General features: G+C 43.0%; 1 protein-coding gene across 1 annotated transcript; it reads left to right on the top strand.

Moving 5' to 3' along the window:
- The first annotated feature begins 694 nt into the window (after positions 1 to 694).
- LOC121863041 (juvenile hormone esterase-like) lies at positions 695 to 10910 on the top strand. The gene is made up of 12 exons (XM_042361511.1): positions 695 to 797; positions 4658 to 4944; positions 5153 to 5308; positions 5803 to 5950; positions 6785 to 6970; positions 7072 to 7265; positions 7546 to 7696; positions 8444 to 8622; positions 8815 to 8974; positions 9419 to 9548; positions 10291 to 10405; positions 10633 to 10910. Exons 2-12 carry the CDS (start codon positions 4738 to 4740, stop codon positions 10882 to 10884), a joined length of 1878 nt encoding a protein of 625 aa, XP_042217445.1. The 5' UTR covers positions 695 to 797; positions 4658 to 4737; the 3' UTR covers positions 10885 to 10910.
- Positions 10911 to 16903: the final 5993 nt, after the last annotated feature.

Raw genomic sequence — 16903 nt, forward strand, 5'->3', positions numbered from 1 at the left:
GGATGTACAGTGCAGCTTGGTGCTGGGAAGTGGCAGTGTGGTTACAAGCGTGATGTAGAGAGAGCTGGTTGGTGAGGGTGCTCAGAGGAGGACCAGCTTGTGGGTCGCCCTGCTTGCCGGCGGGAGCGAGGGTCGCCAGGCAGGAGCGGAGGAGGTGGTGTTACTTGAAGACTGGCTGTAGGTAGAAAGAGAGGTAGGTCACCACGAGGTCAGGTCTTATATAGCGGAGGTAGGCGTAGCTTAATAGTTGACCTCCGTCATGTAAGGCGGCGCTGGTTGACCTAGACCACGAGGCATACACTGGGGAATTCGCGGGGTCGGCTGCTCAGCGACAAAAGTGTTTGTAGGGGAGGAATCCACTACAGTATATGAAGTGTTCTTATACGGTATATATGTATGTTTGCACCTGACTAACGTTAGATCCTAGTACAAAACAATCGTGGATTATAAGCCAAGTTCCTATTAGTTAAATATACGATGTTTTAGAGTAATCAGACATCTGTTACCCTTCTGGAGGTAAGAAGAACTGTACAGATGGATGCATAGTAACAGCCAGCCACGAGAGCATTTTTAAATTCATAAATAATACTAAACTGGCAACAATGCAGCTCACTAATCTGCATGTTCCATTCTCTAGGTATAAACGGCACGAAATTACAGCTCAAGTAGAGATTAATCTGATCAGTACAGTGACGTTGGTAACTAATGAGATAAGAGAGTACAGATGAAGCTGGGGGAGGAGGAGGGGTAAGTTAAACCCCCGCCAAAGGTCCACACTGACCGGGTCTACATCGGAGGTAAGACGTGTGCTACTTGTGTCATTTATTCCCACCTCACACACACACAAATACCCACCCACACATGCAGTAACACACTCATACATACATATCAACACTCTTACACATACATTCACATATACACCCCCACACGTGAATGTACCGTCAAGACATATATGTTTTACTTAGATCAAATGGGCCTCTGTCCTTATATAGGCCCCAACTTAAGATGACTTAACCAAAGATTCAATATTGTGGTCCACTGGAATTAGGCCCCAATCATCATGGTAAGATTAGGTTGGGGCCTATTAGGGATTGGGGCCTCTTTGACCAGTCATCATTGTTACGCTCGAGTGTAGCGAAGTGGCAAGGCGTTGGGACTGTACATCTTCACTAAAATGTACACACCCAAAGTAATGTGCTACATTATTAGAAAGTGGATGTTGAAAGATGTATACTGTGTTAATTTTTGAAAGCTTCTACGCCGAAGAATATGTTTTGTTTACTGACCGCTAGAGGGCGGCCTACGATTAACCTCCACAAATAAACGAGAAACGCGAAGTGAAACAGTTCTATACACCTTCAATACGCTGTACAACGACTCGTTTTGTAAGGAACATACAGGACTAACCAACGACCGAGATCACTGTTATCAAATATGTTAATGTTTTTTTCCTTGCCATAACGTATATCACCAGTCTTACACTTTTAGTTGTTTAAATAAGCTCTATGACCATTTTCTCCTGACTGTCTGATCAACCCCATGAGAGAATGTTTCTTCTGTCACCCCTCGCTGTTTAAATAAGGACTTTCTATATTGTCCCTTAAATTTGCGTTTTCTCTCCTTAATGTTACCTGTCGGGAGGTTAAGTTTGGTTAGGATAGATTAGTTATAGGTTAGATTAACTTAGGTTAGCAGTAGGGTATTTAATCTTCATGTTGTATGAAAGACCTTGTTCTCATTTATCAGACATGAGGCATTTTCCCATAACTTTCCACACCTACCCCTTTATTCTTTCCCCTCCCCATTATTCTATTCCTCCTGTGGGTGTGATTCTTTACCCCATGTTCCTCCCCACACGAAAGTAGACGCAAAATAATTGATAAACAGAAGGAAACGTTTGGGATACATTGTTTACCTGTATTGTTTATACATATTCTCAATTAATGTAAACTTTCACGATTTTACTGTATAAACATTCTCTCTCTCTCTCTCTCTCTCTCTCCCTATATATACTAACCAAGCCCAATCCCACCAATCTTTTCCTAATTTACCTTACCTTACCAACTCAACCCAACCCAACTTAACCTAATGAACCTAATCTAACGGAACCTAACTTGAATTAACCTAACCTAACCTAACTTACCCTAACCAACCTAACCAAACTAATATAATTAAGTGAATTCCTTTATATCTGCTTCAGTACGACCAGCAGTGATAATATTGATGACAGATAAATATTCTTATCACAGAGGCTAAGAGGTAGTCAGTTGTGGCTATCTGTTCTTGGGAGAGTTAATGATACACACACACACACACACGTCCTAAGATGTTTGCTTTCACTGTCGGTTGCTAAGGGAAGGACAGGTTGCTAAGGGAGGGACAAGTTGCTAAGGGAAGGATAAGGTTACTTAGAGGTTACTTTAGTGGGGTCAAAAGAGCGGCTACTACTACTACTACTACTACTACTACTACTACTACTACTTTTATTTTTTTTTATTGGCCTCCAGCCTCCCCCAATAGCCACACCTTCGCCACCATTTAATTACCTTAATATTAAATATCCTAATACATAAGTAGCTATCCTATCTGTGTTAAATTAGTTGAGCCGTAGATCTATGAGGCATTCAGTGACAGTAGCCTCATAGTCAATATCTGCAGCAGTTGTCGGAGTTGGGGCAGAAGCTCTCGTTCCCCTGAGGCAGAGCAAAGCCGACCGAAGGAGAGAGAAAGACAGTCGACATCTCATCCAGGCTGTAACATAACTTCTGGGCTGCTGCTTCTGTTCGGAGATCACCTCCGCGAGTCTGGCGTAGAAACATCTTGCACTTGGTCCCATCCCACCAGAGGTTGTGAACACTAGAGGAGTGAAGCTGCCTTGATCAACGTTTTGAATTCTCTCCCCATATGCCTTTCTCTTGTCGTTCTCGTTCCTCCTGTGTGCAGCATCGAGAGCTAGGTTACGGTGACATGTGGCCATGGGATAAAAAATCCTGATGTCGAAGAAAGCACGCTGTTCCCGCGTCCAGAATCCTCGAGCACTGACGTCCACACGGGCTTCGTTAAATGTGTTTGAAGTCCTGTGTTGGAAGATCTCACCATCCAATGGAAGGAGGGTCGGTTCTACCATGACATCCCGGCAGATTTCTTTCAACATATTTGCTGTGAGGTCCCTTACCTCGTCATGCCTCATGCATATGAAGCCCCCTTTCTTGCACACCATGGCGTGATCGCCATCATAGGAAGAGCCACACACGCATTGGGAGGGCAAACCTTCTACTGGCCGACCGTACCTTAGAGCAATGGCATCTGTAAATTCTTGTTTATTAAGACTGAAACCATTTGCCCTTATCGGTAACGTAGTTAACCAGTTTGAGGCGCCCACCTCCTGTGCTATAGCTACTTTTTTTTTCAAATTTTCTGGTACCTGCAGCAACAGTTGCTGCAACTTATCATTTTGGCAGTGCTGTCGACCTGTCGTAATGGACCTACGAATCTTATTTACTTCGCCGATATCCACTTCCGCTGTTGCATTCTGGGCTATTATGTGGTCCGTGAGGGCTGCCGTAAGCTTAAGTGAATTTTGATGTTCGGTGGCAGCAATCTCCTCTGGATTGGTTAGTCCCATCCCTCCCAGTCTTGATGGAAGTGCAAGAAGTGCTCTTTCTGCTGGGGTTAAGTCAGGGTGTTTCACTAATTTAGGAATGAAATTGACACTGATAACTTCTTCCAGAGGGTGGAGGAGGGATCCGATATCAGGGATAGTACGCATCAGGTAGTTCCAACGATGGTAGGGTACGTGGCAGAAGGGAAGTGGGGAGAGAGTTTAAGTGATAGTGGGAGTATATAGTAAACCAGATAAGATCAAGTGGCGGGTGTTTTAGACAAGATGACGTGGGGTATATAACAAGATTTCTGCCAGTTACTACTACTGCTACTACTACTACTACTACTACTACTACTATGAAATGGTAACCACAGACATAGACGGAATAGAAATAAACATAAAGAAACACATTGTTGATGGAAAGAAAGAGAGATAAAGTAAGTAGGAAAGAACGACAGTCGATAGAAATGAATTATTGTCCAAACGCGTAAACCCATCTTGGGCTATCTTGGTATATCAGTCAAGGAGTATCGTAGCTGTTATCTCAAGGTTACGTGACAGAGAGACAGAGGGAGATTAGGCCTCGAGGTCTTTGTGATTACGAGTTGGTTGAAGTTCAAGAACATCAATTCAAGCTGGTCCCTCCCTCTCTCCCTCTCTCCCTCGCCATCTCTCCGTCTACTAAGGCTTTTTCCATCTCACACCCCTTTCTCCTACCAAGGCTTCTTCCATCCACCCCCTTTCTCCTACCAAGGCTTCTTCCTTCCACCCCCCTCTCCTCCAATCAAGGCTTCTTCCATCCACCCCCTTTCTCCTACCAAGGCTTCTTCCATCCACCCCTTCTCCTCCAATCAAGGCTTCACTATCTCAGAACCAGAATCACAGGACAGCGATTGAGAACTCGTGTGGATGATCCCCCTAGTTGGTACAGCTATCGCCATCATGAGCGATATCTTACTTGGGATGACTTGAAGATTAGACACCCCCCCTGCTTGTATCACCTGATGATTAAACACCCTAACCTAACCTAACTTAACCTAAACTAACTCACAGATCCACGTGGGAGGATAGGCTGCCACAAAAAAGATCGGATCGACTACCTGTCACCTCGAGCAGACAAAAGAGCATCAACAATGAATCTCTTCCCACGGTTAACGGTGGTGATGTTGGTGTCGCTACTGACGGTGACGTTGGCGGAGGAGGCTGACGACGTGCCGGTGGTGACGACATCCACTGGGCAGGTATCCGGAATAAAGGAGGAATCAGTCGGAGGGAAACATTTCTTCTCCTATCACTCCATTCCCTTTGCTGAACCTCCTCTCGGTGATCTGAGATTCAAGGTTGGTTTACGAGGCTGAGAAAATCATTACACTGTTACACGATTGAACTTGACAATATTAACACAGTGGAATAATCTTGCTAATATAATCTTTAAAAAAAAATCACTAGAACTTAAGTCGAATTTCTGTTTATTTTAGGGTATTTTGTTGATGTAAATCTCAGTTTCATTAGTGAGAAAACACAAGTGACTTGATTTCTTTGGTGCAGAACCCGGTGGCAGTGAAGAGTTGGGAGGGCGTGAAGGATGGGTCCAAGATGCCGCCTTTGTGTCCACAGGTAGCACTAGCAGCCATCGTTACTGGCATGGACGCTACTATTGAAGGTGAAGAGGACTGCCTTTATCTCAACGTCTTCACCCCAGAAGTAAGTCAACGCTGGAGAAATATAAACAAGGGAAATCTAAATAGGATCAAAAGATATTCAAGTGGTATTTGAATCCTCTTTAACTAATACAGGATCTGATCTAATCTTCTTTCATCTATTTATTTAATGACGTTTATATTGTGTATTAGTTTCATAGATGCCACTTCAATACCATTTCCATATGACCTCTAAGTTCCTGTTTGTTTTGATCCTGAACTTACGCTCTGTATGCTAAGTCATCAGTTCGTTCATGTATACGAAACAGCTCCACTCTACACGACTCACACACTCCTTATGAGCTACTGAAATATTCACAATAGCACTGAAAATCAGACCCAAACTAAAACACTTATCTTTCAATAAAAGGATGACTCTTAATTACTCAATACACATTTTATGAGTATCAACAAGACATAAATATCATGTTAGTTTTATGAGTATTGATGAATATATAAAGATGATTATAGAGGAGATGTCTGTCTGTGTGTCTGTAGCCGAATGAGAAGATGCCACTGTTACCCGTGATGGTGTTTATCCACGGCGGAGCGTACATAAGTGGCGGCGCCCTGGAGTATCCCCCACACGTCCTTCTCAACCATGATATCGTCCTCGTTGTCATCCAGTACCGACTTGGCGTCCTAGGTCAGTGTTTTAACTTTATCACTAGTCTACGCATCTCCCAGGTCAGTGTTTTAACTTTATCACTAGTCTACGCATCTCTCAGGTCAGTGTTTTAACTTTATCACTAGTCTACGCATCTCCCAGGTCAGTGTTTTAACTTTATCACTAGTCTACGCATCTCCCAGGTCAGTGTTTTAACTTTATCACTAGTCTACGCATCTCCCAGGTCAGTGTTTTAACTTTATCACTAGTCTACGCATCTCTCAGGTCAGTGTCTTAACTTTATCACTAGTCTACGCATCTTTCAGGTCAGTGCCTTATCTTTATCACTAGTTTACGCATCTCTCATCTCAGTCGCAGCATTATATAACACATTTAAAAGTCACAGAGCTTAACCTGTACAAGATGCTTAAACACATTCAGTTAATGAGAGACCCAGAGGTACGAACGTAAGCGTCTTATGGTTTCACTTCACCTGAGAGTTACTATGACGTGGACGAGTAAACAGAGGTCACTATAACCTTATTCAGGGTCACAGAGGGTCACAGATGGGTCACATGTGAGAAGGGTCTTATGTAGTGTGACCTGTACTAAACATGACAGGTTTTCTCGAGGTACTAAATCTTCCCCCTATACTAAAACTGACTAAAGTAACTGAGACCAGATCAACTGCCTGAACCTCTAGTAAGATGACGAGTATGGGAACACATCAGAGGAGATGAGAGAGAACAAAGGCACGGGAACTAAAGAGATGCCACATGTACCGAACCTCCAGATACCGGACTATACTCTCCCATATAGTCCGTTAAAGAGAGGTCTGTCTGTCTGTCTGTTTAAATAACTATCCCTCGGCAGGTTTTCTCTCGACGGAGGATAAAGCAGCTCCAGGAAACTTAGGACTCAAAGACCAGATGGTGGCACTGAAATGGGTCCAGAATAACATACACAACTTCGGCGGTGATGCTCTCAAAGTCACGTTATTCGGGGAGAGTGCAGGGGCCAGCTCCATACACTTCCATATTCTTTCACACCAGACAGTGGGTAAGCTGGAGTGTCCTTTATTATATCTTTGAGTATTGATATAAGCTGAATAAGTAACCTAACCTAACCAAACCTAACCTAACCATGGCACGTCTCTACAGGGTTGTTCCAGCAAGCAATCTTACAGTCAGGTACAGCTCAGTGTCCCTGGGCAATGGGTGCTGCTCACGCTGCTGTAACAGAGTACATTGGTGATTTCTTCAACTGTTCGACGGAGGGAGAGAGTGAGGAGCTTGTTACTTGCCTTCAGGGTGTAGAGGTCAACGATCTCGTCCCTCTTTTGTTTCACTTTTCGGTCAGTTGCTGTTGCATCGTTCCTATTGTTCATCGTTCATCCTGTTCATCGTTCATCTTACCCATCATTCATCCTGTTCATCGTTAAGAATATAATACTACATAGAGAGGTGATATATAAACTAAATAATTATATATGAAGAAATGAGATATATACAGTTAAATGATAATAAAGGAGATAATAAGGAGTTAATTAGTACTTACAGGTAATCATAATTAATTAGTAATATATATGGAGGTAAAAAAGAGAAGTCATTTAAGGAAGTTTATCAACGTTTCAGCAATGGCACCTGAGTCCTCTCTTGCTGGGCCCTAGGGTAGATGGTGACTTCTTAATGAAAGATCCCGATACATTGATGAAGGAGGCTAGGCACAAGAGAATCAACCTTATCTCCGGGATCACACAACACGAGGGCGCCTTCTTAACTCTGCGTAAGTCGGTGTTTGTGTTAACGTTGTCTTGTGTACTATAGAGACCTTTGTAGTTCCTTTTATCGAAAATACGCCAAAGTCAAATGAGAATCTGTAACACAACGCGGTTCGAAACTCGTTCCAGTGGTTCAGAGATTATTTCCAGCAATTCAGGATTTCAGGCTTGTCCAGGGAATTATTGTTCATGACTGTACCATAAGCGTCAAGTACACTACTGCTGGTATACTGTTACTAGTGAATGCAGGTTTAGGTTAGATATATTAATACTCATTTTAAGTATAAGTTAGATCACTGAGTCCAAATTGGTTTTACGATAATGGAAATTTAGAGATTGTTATATAAGTATTTTGTTCCATAGCATAAAATACTCATTGTCACAGTGTAAACAAACAAAAGAGGACCGTGGGGTCACACCTGACTAAAGTGTACAGTCCCCTTCACTACAGGGGCTCGTCAAATAAACATTCCACTAATCATTATGTTTGAAATCTTTGTTTTAATATTATTTTAATTTGATTCCATAATATGTTTACTACTGCTAGTTTCTTTTTGTCGAATGTAAACAAATATATCGCTGCCACACTGCACAAAACCTGACGAGCCCCTGTAAACGCACAAGTGAAGGGGACTGTACATATCCTCAGAAATGTTCACGATGTTATAAGTCTCCTGCAATGTTTTATTATTTCGTACACTTAATACAGTATTGTCCTTCTAACCTAACCTAACCTATTCTAAACTAACCAGCTATATTCGCCAATGAGTACTTGCGGTCGTCCCTTAAGTACAACTTCATGAAAAACGGTCCGCTATCCCTTGAGTTGGGGGAAGGTGACGTGGCGCCCATGAACCAAACAGTCCACATCTTCGACCACTACCTCGGCGGGGTCCACCTTGACGTCCTTACCGCCGACAACGTTACTCAGGTAATTGATGCATTGTTTACAGGTAAATCCTATGAAACATTCTACAATATCTCAATTTGATTACAGTCTTGGGTATTAAAATGCGTCCCAATCCAAATAGGCCTCAGGGTAATTGGACCCAAGTTCTAATGTAACCTCAACTTTACTAAACTACCGCAGCTTACACCACTAACCTAACCTAACCTCACACAGATGTACAGTGACCGCTTCTTTACGATATGTCATGATCTCACCACCGTCATGCACGCCAAGAACGTCGCAGCCAGGTCGAAGAAAACTTTCACCTATGAACTCAAGTATCGAGGCCAACGCTCCATTGCTGACCTGTTCTCACTTAACATCGGCGAAAACTGTGAGACTTTTACTTATAAATATCTTTCCTTTAATCCCTTTGGTTACTTATAATTACTTGTGTTACTTAGAGTCTCTTACTTATAAACTTCATTCCTTTAATACCCCTTTACTTATAATTACTTGTGTTACTTACAGATACTCTTCCTTACGTGTTTCCTTTTATCCATTTGGTTACTTATAATTACTTGTGTTACTTGTAATGTGTTTTGACTCATACTACTCTCTCCCCCGGGGTGATTCACACTTTTCTCTTCCCAGGGGTGACTCACAAACACTTTTATCTCCCCAGGGTGATTCACAAAAACTTTTTATCTCCCCAGGGATGACTCACAAACACTTTTCTCTCCCCAGGGGTGACTCACAAACACTTTTCTCTCCCCAGGGGTGACTCACAAACACTCTATCTCCCCCAGGGTGACTCACAAACACTTTCTCTCCCCAGGGGTGACTCACACAGACGAGCTCTTCTACCTGTTCACTGGAGGACCATTGTGGAGACCCATAGACCGAGAAGAAGACCTCAAACTTCGCGAAATCATGACTACTTTATGGACAAATTTCGCTACTACGGGGTAAGTCTGTGTGAGTGGGTGGGGAGATTGAGTGGGTGGGGAGATGGAGTGGGTGGGGAAATAGAGAGGATGGGGAGATGAAGAGGGTGGGGAGATAGTGAGGGTGGGTGGGTGGGGAGGTAAAGATGGTGTCTGGAGAGATAAAGATGGTATGTGGGGAGAAAAAGATAGTAGGTGGGAAGATATATGACTGGGGAGATAAAAGTATTGGGAGATCTGGATATTTCACCACAAAGACGAAGAAGAAAATGGGATTTCTTCAAGTATCAAAACGTTCATACAATATTACTGGCTTATTTACCACTTTCTTGACACCTAATATATTCCGTGACACTGAAATCCCACTGTGAGAGAGGATAAAACACGGAAAAACGCAGAACAAAGCAGAAAACACAAGAAAATACTAAAAACAAACAGAGAAATGCTGAAAAACACAACAAACACCAGAAAAACACACAAAAACACAAATAAACACCAGAAAACACCAGAAAAACGCAGAAAACACCAGGAAAAAAACGTAAAAAAACGAAAGCACTGCACATTTCGATCGTCCTCTTCACTGCTCGAAATAAACAGTTCTATCGTTTTTCGGTATTTTCCATGTTTTTTTTCTTTTATCTTCTACAGTAGGATTTGAGTGTTGTAATTTATATTGTATTACATCAATCAGTTACTATATGTTTCTTTTACCTTTTAACACTCGCCCCTTGTCATCCCTGTGAGAGAGATATTAATGTTGCAGGAACCCGACACCAGATGAATCTCTTGGGTTCACCTGGGATCCCATCACGGAGGATACCCAACGTCATCTGACCCTTAAACCCACTCCTGCCATGGAAGACGATGACAGACAGGAGGTAATGAATTAACCCAACCATTATCTTTAGTTATGTTTGGTCAGAATCAAGTTGTTTAATTTTTTTACGTATCAGCTCTTAAAATAGTCATCACCTGAGCAGTATGATTGATTGAGATATATTTGAGGAGTGATTATCCCTGTGTATAAGAAAAATTACCCTAGGTATTTATTCTTATCTGGTATGACTCCAGGATGTTGTAATTGACTCTGTGTTTACTTCTTCAGACGCGGGAGTTTTGGTTTGCACTTCCTCTCAAGCAAAACTTAATACTCCATCCTGAGAAGGTGTCTAACATCGTCTTAGTTAAAACTGACGAAGTGGAGGATGAGCCCACTCAGTCCGGGGAGGAGCCCACTCAGTCCGGGGATGAGCCCACTCAAACCAAGGACGAGCCCACTCAACAAGACACGGAAGAAAAAGTTGAAGAAATAGACCAGGAAACAGAACTTCCTAACACGAAGAAAGACGAACTTTAAATGTGAATAAATTCTTCGAAAACATTGATGATATTTTAATTATTTATGAATACTTTACAAGGGCAACACGATAACTAAAGGTTCCCTCACACAAACTACATGAATTAATCTAATATACTGTACATGTTTATGCTCACGTGTTCATGTATATGCTTCATTAAACAAGTAGGTCAGGATGAAGAGTCGTGTATACCATCGTCTCTTTATTTGGTTGAATTTTGGCGGGAAAAATCAGGAGTGTTGGTGTTCCATTAGCGAGACACATGATGTATGGCCAAGCTTTGTTCTCTCTCTGGCGCGGCCGCTGGTAATGGAGCGATTGTCTGCCTCCCTCCGTGATGACGCTGCCAACACTGCTTCCCTCCCTCCTGCCACCAGTGTCTGTATCTCACTCCCCCACTCCCCCTGCCACCACTGTCTATGCCTCACTCACCCCTGCCACCACTGTCTATACCTCACTCACCCCTGCCACCACTGTCTATGCCTCACTCCCTCTGCCGCCACCGTATGTGCCTCACTCACCCCTGCCACCACTCTCTATGCCTCACTCCCCCTGCCGCCACCGTATGTGCCTCACTCACCCCCGCCACCACTGTCTATGCAACCTAACCTAACCAGAGTTTGTAGGAGGATGACCATGAGAAAATAAGACCAGCAATGAACAGATGGAAATACAGTGTGTGATTATAGAACGATGTCGTAATGTCACTAGCAGACAAGGATATCACGTAGGATTACAGAGCTGGTAATAGCTGTAATGCCAACTAGCAGACTAGGATATCACGTAGGATTACAGAGCTAGTAATATATGCTGTAATGTCACTAGCAGATCAAGAAAACACCTTCCATCCAGAACAGACATCAATAACGAGATTATAACTAGCAATTACTGAATATTTTCTTCATGTAATATATATATCAATCTCTGTCTTCATCCTCTGCTCCGTGCTTGCATTTTCTTCTCGTCTCTCCCTCTCTTCCCATATTTCATAATCAAGTTTCCTCCTTCCCCTGTTTGTGAATTTTTTTGTTCCCTTATTTATCGTAATCTATCCCATTTCCTTTTGTTGTTTAGTCTTTTCCATCTAGTGCTTTTATTGACGTTGTGAGCCCTGTAAAGACTTGCTTGGGCATTTTTTCTTCGACGTTTGATTTACCTTCCTTTCAATACTTATCTGAAGGTAGATTTTTGTTCCTGTGTTTACGGTTTCGTTTCATATTATTAGGATTTCCAAATTTATCGTTCATTCTCCCTCCTTTTATCTTGGTGTTTTTATTTCCCCTCTTCATCCCATTTTCATTTTTATTCTCCTCTCCTCTTTCCCTCTCTCACGTACATAGTTTCTCTCTCTCTTCCTCTCTCTCTCTTTGACTCACTTCTTCCTTTCATTTATTCATTCCTTTTTATTTTGTTTGCGTGTGATGTCGGAGATATATCTTCACCCTTCTCCTCTCTCATATTTATCTTGTCTTTCTCGTCTGTCTGTTCCACTTCCCCCTTCCTCCTCCTACTCCACCTCAACCTCTTCCTACTCTGCAACCACACGCCCCCCCCCCCCACACACTTATGCTGGTCTTCTCTCTGTCTCTCTCTATCTCTCTCTCACTCTCTTTCTCTCTTTCTCTCTCCCTACGGTGACGTTTGGCAGTCTACTCTTAGATTGAGAGTTACGAGAGCACTCAGCAGCGAAGTGAGATGTTCATAACTCTCTGATGACACTAAACAGCGATTTCACCTTAGGCCGGCGGGGGGAACGAGAGCAGAGGGAGGCCCGGGTGAGGAGAGCTGGCCCGCTCCTGAAGAAGAGCTGGCCCAGAACCCAGCCATTCCCGCCCATTACCCACTTTTGTTGCCAGAATTATGGAGAATTATGACTCGCAGAAAGAGATCCGAGAGGTATTGTAATGGAGACTCCACCTTCAGTTTCGTTTTGGTGGTGGGGGAGGGGGGGAAGGGGAGGGGGAGCTTGACCTGTAGGTGGTTGAAGGGGGTGAGAGTAAAGTGGGTTGATCCTCGGCTTATAAAAATGAATAGCGAGGGACTACATCAAGAGAGAGAGAGAGAGAGAGAAACCATATCAACACGTCTATCAAGGGTGGAGTAAATGACCTGTTGAATAAACTCACTTAACCTGACCTGAAAAAAGTGGGACTTAACAAATTGTCTTTCATGGGCAGAAAAAATTTACACCCAGCGTATTAAAGGTTCCTGCTGCACGTAATTTAAATGACCAATAACCACCCTGGTCATTTAAACACTATTGTGATGTTATTGTTGTTATTATTGTGGTGTTAGTGTGGTGTTAGTGCTTCAACAGAACAGGTCCTCGTCTCTGCAACAAACAGATCTTGTACTTCTCTTGCACACACACACACACACACCCACACACACACACACACACACACAACCCTGAAGAAGTTAACTAAGATGGATGATACAACACAGCCTGGCATAACATGATTGGGAAACTGTGTAGAGTGTGTATTAAGTATCTGTCAACACTAGTTATGACCTGCTGCACGTCATGGATAGGAAGGAACGCGTGTTGAGGGGGCGGGAGGTGAATTTGGGTTTTAAATGGAAGTATAGTTTATTGTGAGGAGGGGAGGCTTTTGTGTGTGTGTGTGTGTGTGTGTGTGTGTGTATGTGTGCGTGTGTGTGTGTGTGTATGTGTGTGTGTGTGTGTGTTGACTCAAGTTAAAGCACAAGAAATCAATTAAAATATGGCATCGAAATTACACTGGGACTCTACCTTAACTAGATACGTTCACTTAGCACCACCAGTTAGGAGACAAAATTAACACTGAGACTCTTATAATAGTCAGAGGAAGAAGGGTATAAGAGACACGATAGAGGGAAATAGATGTATGATATAAGATGCAATAGGGTGGAGTATAAGTGGAGTATAAGTGGAGTATAAGTGGAGTATAAGTGGAGTGTAAGTGGAGTATAAGTGGAGTATAAGTGAACCTATATAACTTATAACAAATTTCTATCCTTCACGACATAATTAAAAAAAATGAATCTCAATAATAGTTTCAACTTGTGATATATTCTGTAATCCTGATCTTTTTTTTTTTTCATAAGACTCGAATTGTCATCTTAATTAAAAACAACTAACTTTCAAATATTAATCACAATCTATTATAAATTTGAAATTAAAAAAAAATAGCAATATCACTTACACTTGAAAAATTAAATAAAGTCTTCCTATGACTCGAAATATATTAGAAAAATTTACAATATATTATTTTGATATCAATATCGGCAAGAGAGGTTAGGTTAATGTTGTGAACTTGCCAACATCACACACACACACACACACACACACACAAGAAGCAGTCTTATACCCTCTGCACACGACACACTGTTGAGACAGATGTGACCACGACTACTCTAATGAAAGTTGGTGACAAATGAAACTCGACCACCACTGTTGTCGAGACATCCACCACCGTTACCATTGTTGGCGAGACATCCACCACCACCACCACCACCACCACTGTTAGCGTGACATCCACCACCTAACCTAACCTAACCTAACCATACCAGACTCTCATGGGTGACACCGGAGATTGACTCGTGAATATTTTAGGCTCGTGTGTTTGGGCGGGTCGTCACTCGTGTCCCCTGTACAAGGCAGAGATCACCATGGCGCTCCCTGGCGTGTTTGGCCTGGGCGGCTTTCGCCTGTATAATGGGTTACGTACCTGTAACTAGCTGGTATAAATAAACCTTTTTCTATTATAAAAGGAGGGTAACGTTTCTATAACTAGCCGGTATAAATTGATATGTTTCTATTATAAAAGGGAGGGGGTTACGTACCCACCCACAACCTTAGTCCCACTGTTGGGGATCAAACCAAGAACCCAGGGGGTGAGATGCTCGCTTGATAACATATACCACCGTCATATACCAGCACTTATAAAGGCAATTACTGAGTATAAGTGGAAAAGGATCCAGTTCAGTGAGCAGTAAAGGTCAGGTATAAGGTAAACTACACCTGTTTGATTAATTAATTAACCTATATTACCTGGTGTCACGACAACTGCCAACGACCCACACAGCTCTATCAGGTGAGACAGCGACCCACACAGCTCTACCAGGTGAGCCAACGACTCACACAGCTCTACCAGGTGAACCAGCGACCCACACAGCTCTACAAGGTGAGCCAGCGACCCACACAGCTCTACAAGGTGAGCCAGCGACCCACACAGCTCTACCAGCCAGCGACCCACACAGCTCTACCAGGTGCACAGCTCTACCAGGTGAGCCAGCGACACAGCTCTACCAGGTGAACCAGCGACCCACACAGCTCTACCAGGTGAACCAGCGACCCACATAGCTCTACCAGGTGAAGCAGCGACCCACATAGCTCTACCAAGTGAACCAGCGACCCACACAGCTCTACCAGGTGAACCAGCGACCCACACAGCTCTATCAGGTGAGCTAGACTCCTCCTTAAATCAACCGCTTTAAGAATAACTGAAACAATGTGGAGGTGAGAGCTGAAAAATTCAAGAGCTTCAGCAGGCTCTTGGAACACCGAAAACGACAAAGTTGTGGAAATGTGGAAGTGAGGATCGTAAATATGGCGCTGAATGAAGGTAAAATGAGAAGATCAACAGTATAGATGGCTGTAGTGAGGAGTGGGTGGATCTCAATCGGAATATTTCACAAGACGGAAGAAAAACAACGCCATAATTGGCCTTGGGAACCATCTATGTGAACTCAAACAGGAAGAATAATTCACTTAAGATATATAAAGAAAATAAATAATTGTCAAAAAGTTTATAACCTCAGTCATTAGATTCCAAGCCTCACACAACAGATAGATTTCTCACAAAACCGACACAAGTCTTCCTGTACCGCTAAAGTTCCACCTCTCATCTGCATCCAACATTTCCCCCCCTGAGTTGTCCACACTGCTTAAGTCTTCACACACGCACGTCAACACCTTCAGAGATGTGCTATATTTCGTCTTGGCCTCTGACGGCAAGATGGTCAAATTCCACACTACCTATCGTAAAGAAAAACAAAAGGTAAACTTTAGGTTGGCATGCAGCAACCCGAGCGCTACACACACACACACACACACACACAGAGGCTCAGTGAGGGACGTTTCCTTTGGCCGACTCCGTCACTTGGCAGTCAGTGGGGCGTGAGATGCGGTTGTGCTCGACGCCCGTGATGTAGTGGGAGGGGAAGGAGGAGGGGAGGGGAGGGGGAGGGGGGAGGGAGAGAAGGAAGGGCTGGCTGGTGAGGCGCTCTTGTTGATCTGATTTTACACATAATAACTGTACTGTATTATGATATCTATACTTGGTGTAACAGTATATAAACATGAAGTATCACCTGGAGATTAGACACCCGAGCATATTTCACCTAATGATTAACCTCCCTAACGCTACCTGGGGAGATAGGTCAGGTTAAGTTAAGTTAGGTTAGGTTAGGTTAGGTTAGGTTAGGTTAGGTTAGGTACAGAACTTGACGATACGTAATACAGACAATAATGGTTATGAACATCAACTCGCACGCGTCCAATCACATACAACATTGATCTTAGTTACTGTTTGTGTACCGAGGCTTAATGTAGTGTCCAGTAGAACCTGTATCCAACCTGCCTTTAATAGCTCCCACGACCCTAAAATCTCTATCAAATGTAAACAACTTGAATAGGGAGAGCAGTACAGGTGCCCAGATGGAAGCCTGACACGAGCCAACACTAGATACCTGATCAAATATCCTGTAGTGGTTGTCTTGGTCTGTGGGCTACAAGTAGTAACATTAATCAAGCTTTTACCCGGGAAGCTTAATCGGATATCAAGCTTAAGCTACTGTAAACTCCTGATATAATACATTTTGATGGAATTGTAATAAATACCACAATAGCCTACCAAAATAACCCTAAATATCAAAGAGGTCACATCCTGGGTCAAAGGTGAAATAGAGGTTGATATATGCATATGTTTAACTATCAAGAGGTGACCTTTGGCTAACAATGACTCCTAACACACA

The sequence above is a fragment of the Homarus americanus genome, unplaced genomic scaffold (genome assembly GCF_018991925.1).
Source record: "Homarus americanus isolate GMGI-L3 unplaced genomic scaffold, GMGI_Hamer_2.0 scaffold54679, whole genome shotgun sequence".
Classification (NCBI taxonomy): Eukaryota; Metazoa; Arthropoda; class Malacostraca; order Decapoda; family Nephropidae; genus Homarus; species Homarus americanus.

Coding starts and splice junctions, on each gene's coding strand:
- LOC121863041 (XM_042361511.1), top strand. CDS start 4,738: ATGAATCTCTTCCCACGGTTAACGGTGGTGATGTTGGTGTCGCTACTG. Junction 8,975..9,418: donor ACTTAACATCGGCGAAAACT/GTGAGACTTTTA, acceptor TTCTCTCCCCAG/GGGTGACTCACACAGACGAG. Junction 10,406..10,632: donor AAGACGATGACAGACAGGAG/GTAATGAATTAA, acceptor TTACTTCTTCAG/ACGCGGGAGTTTTGGTTTGC.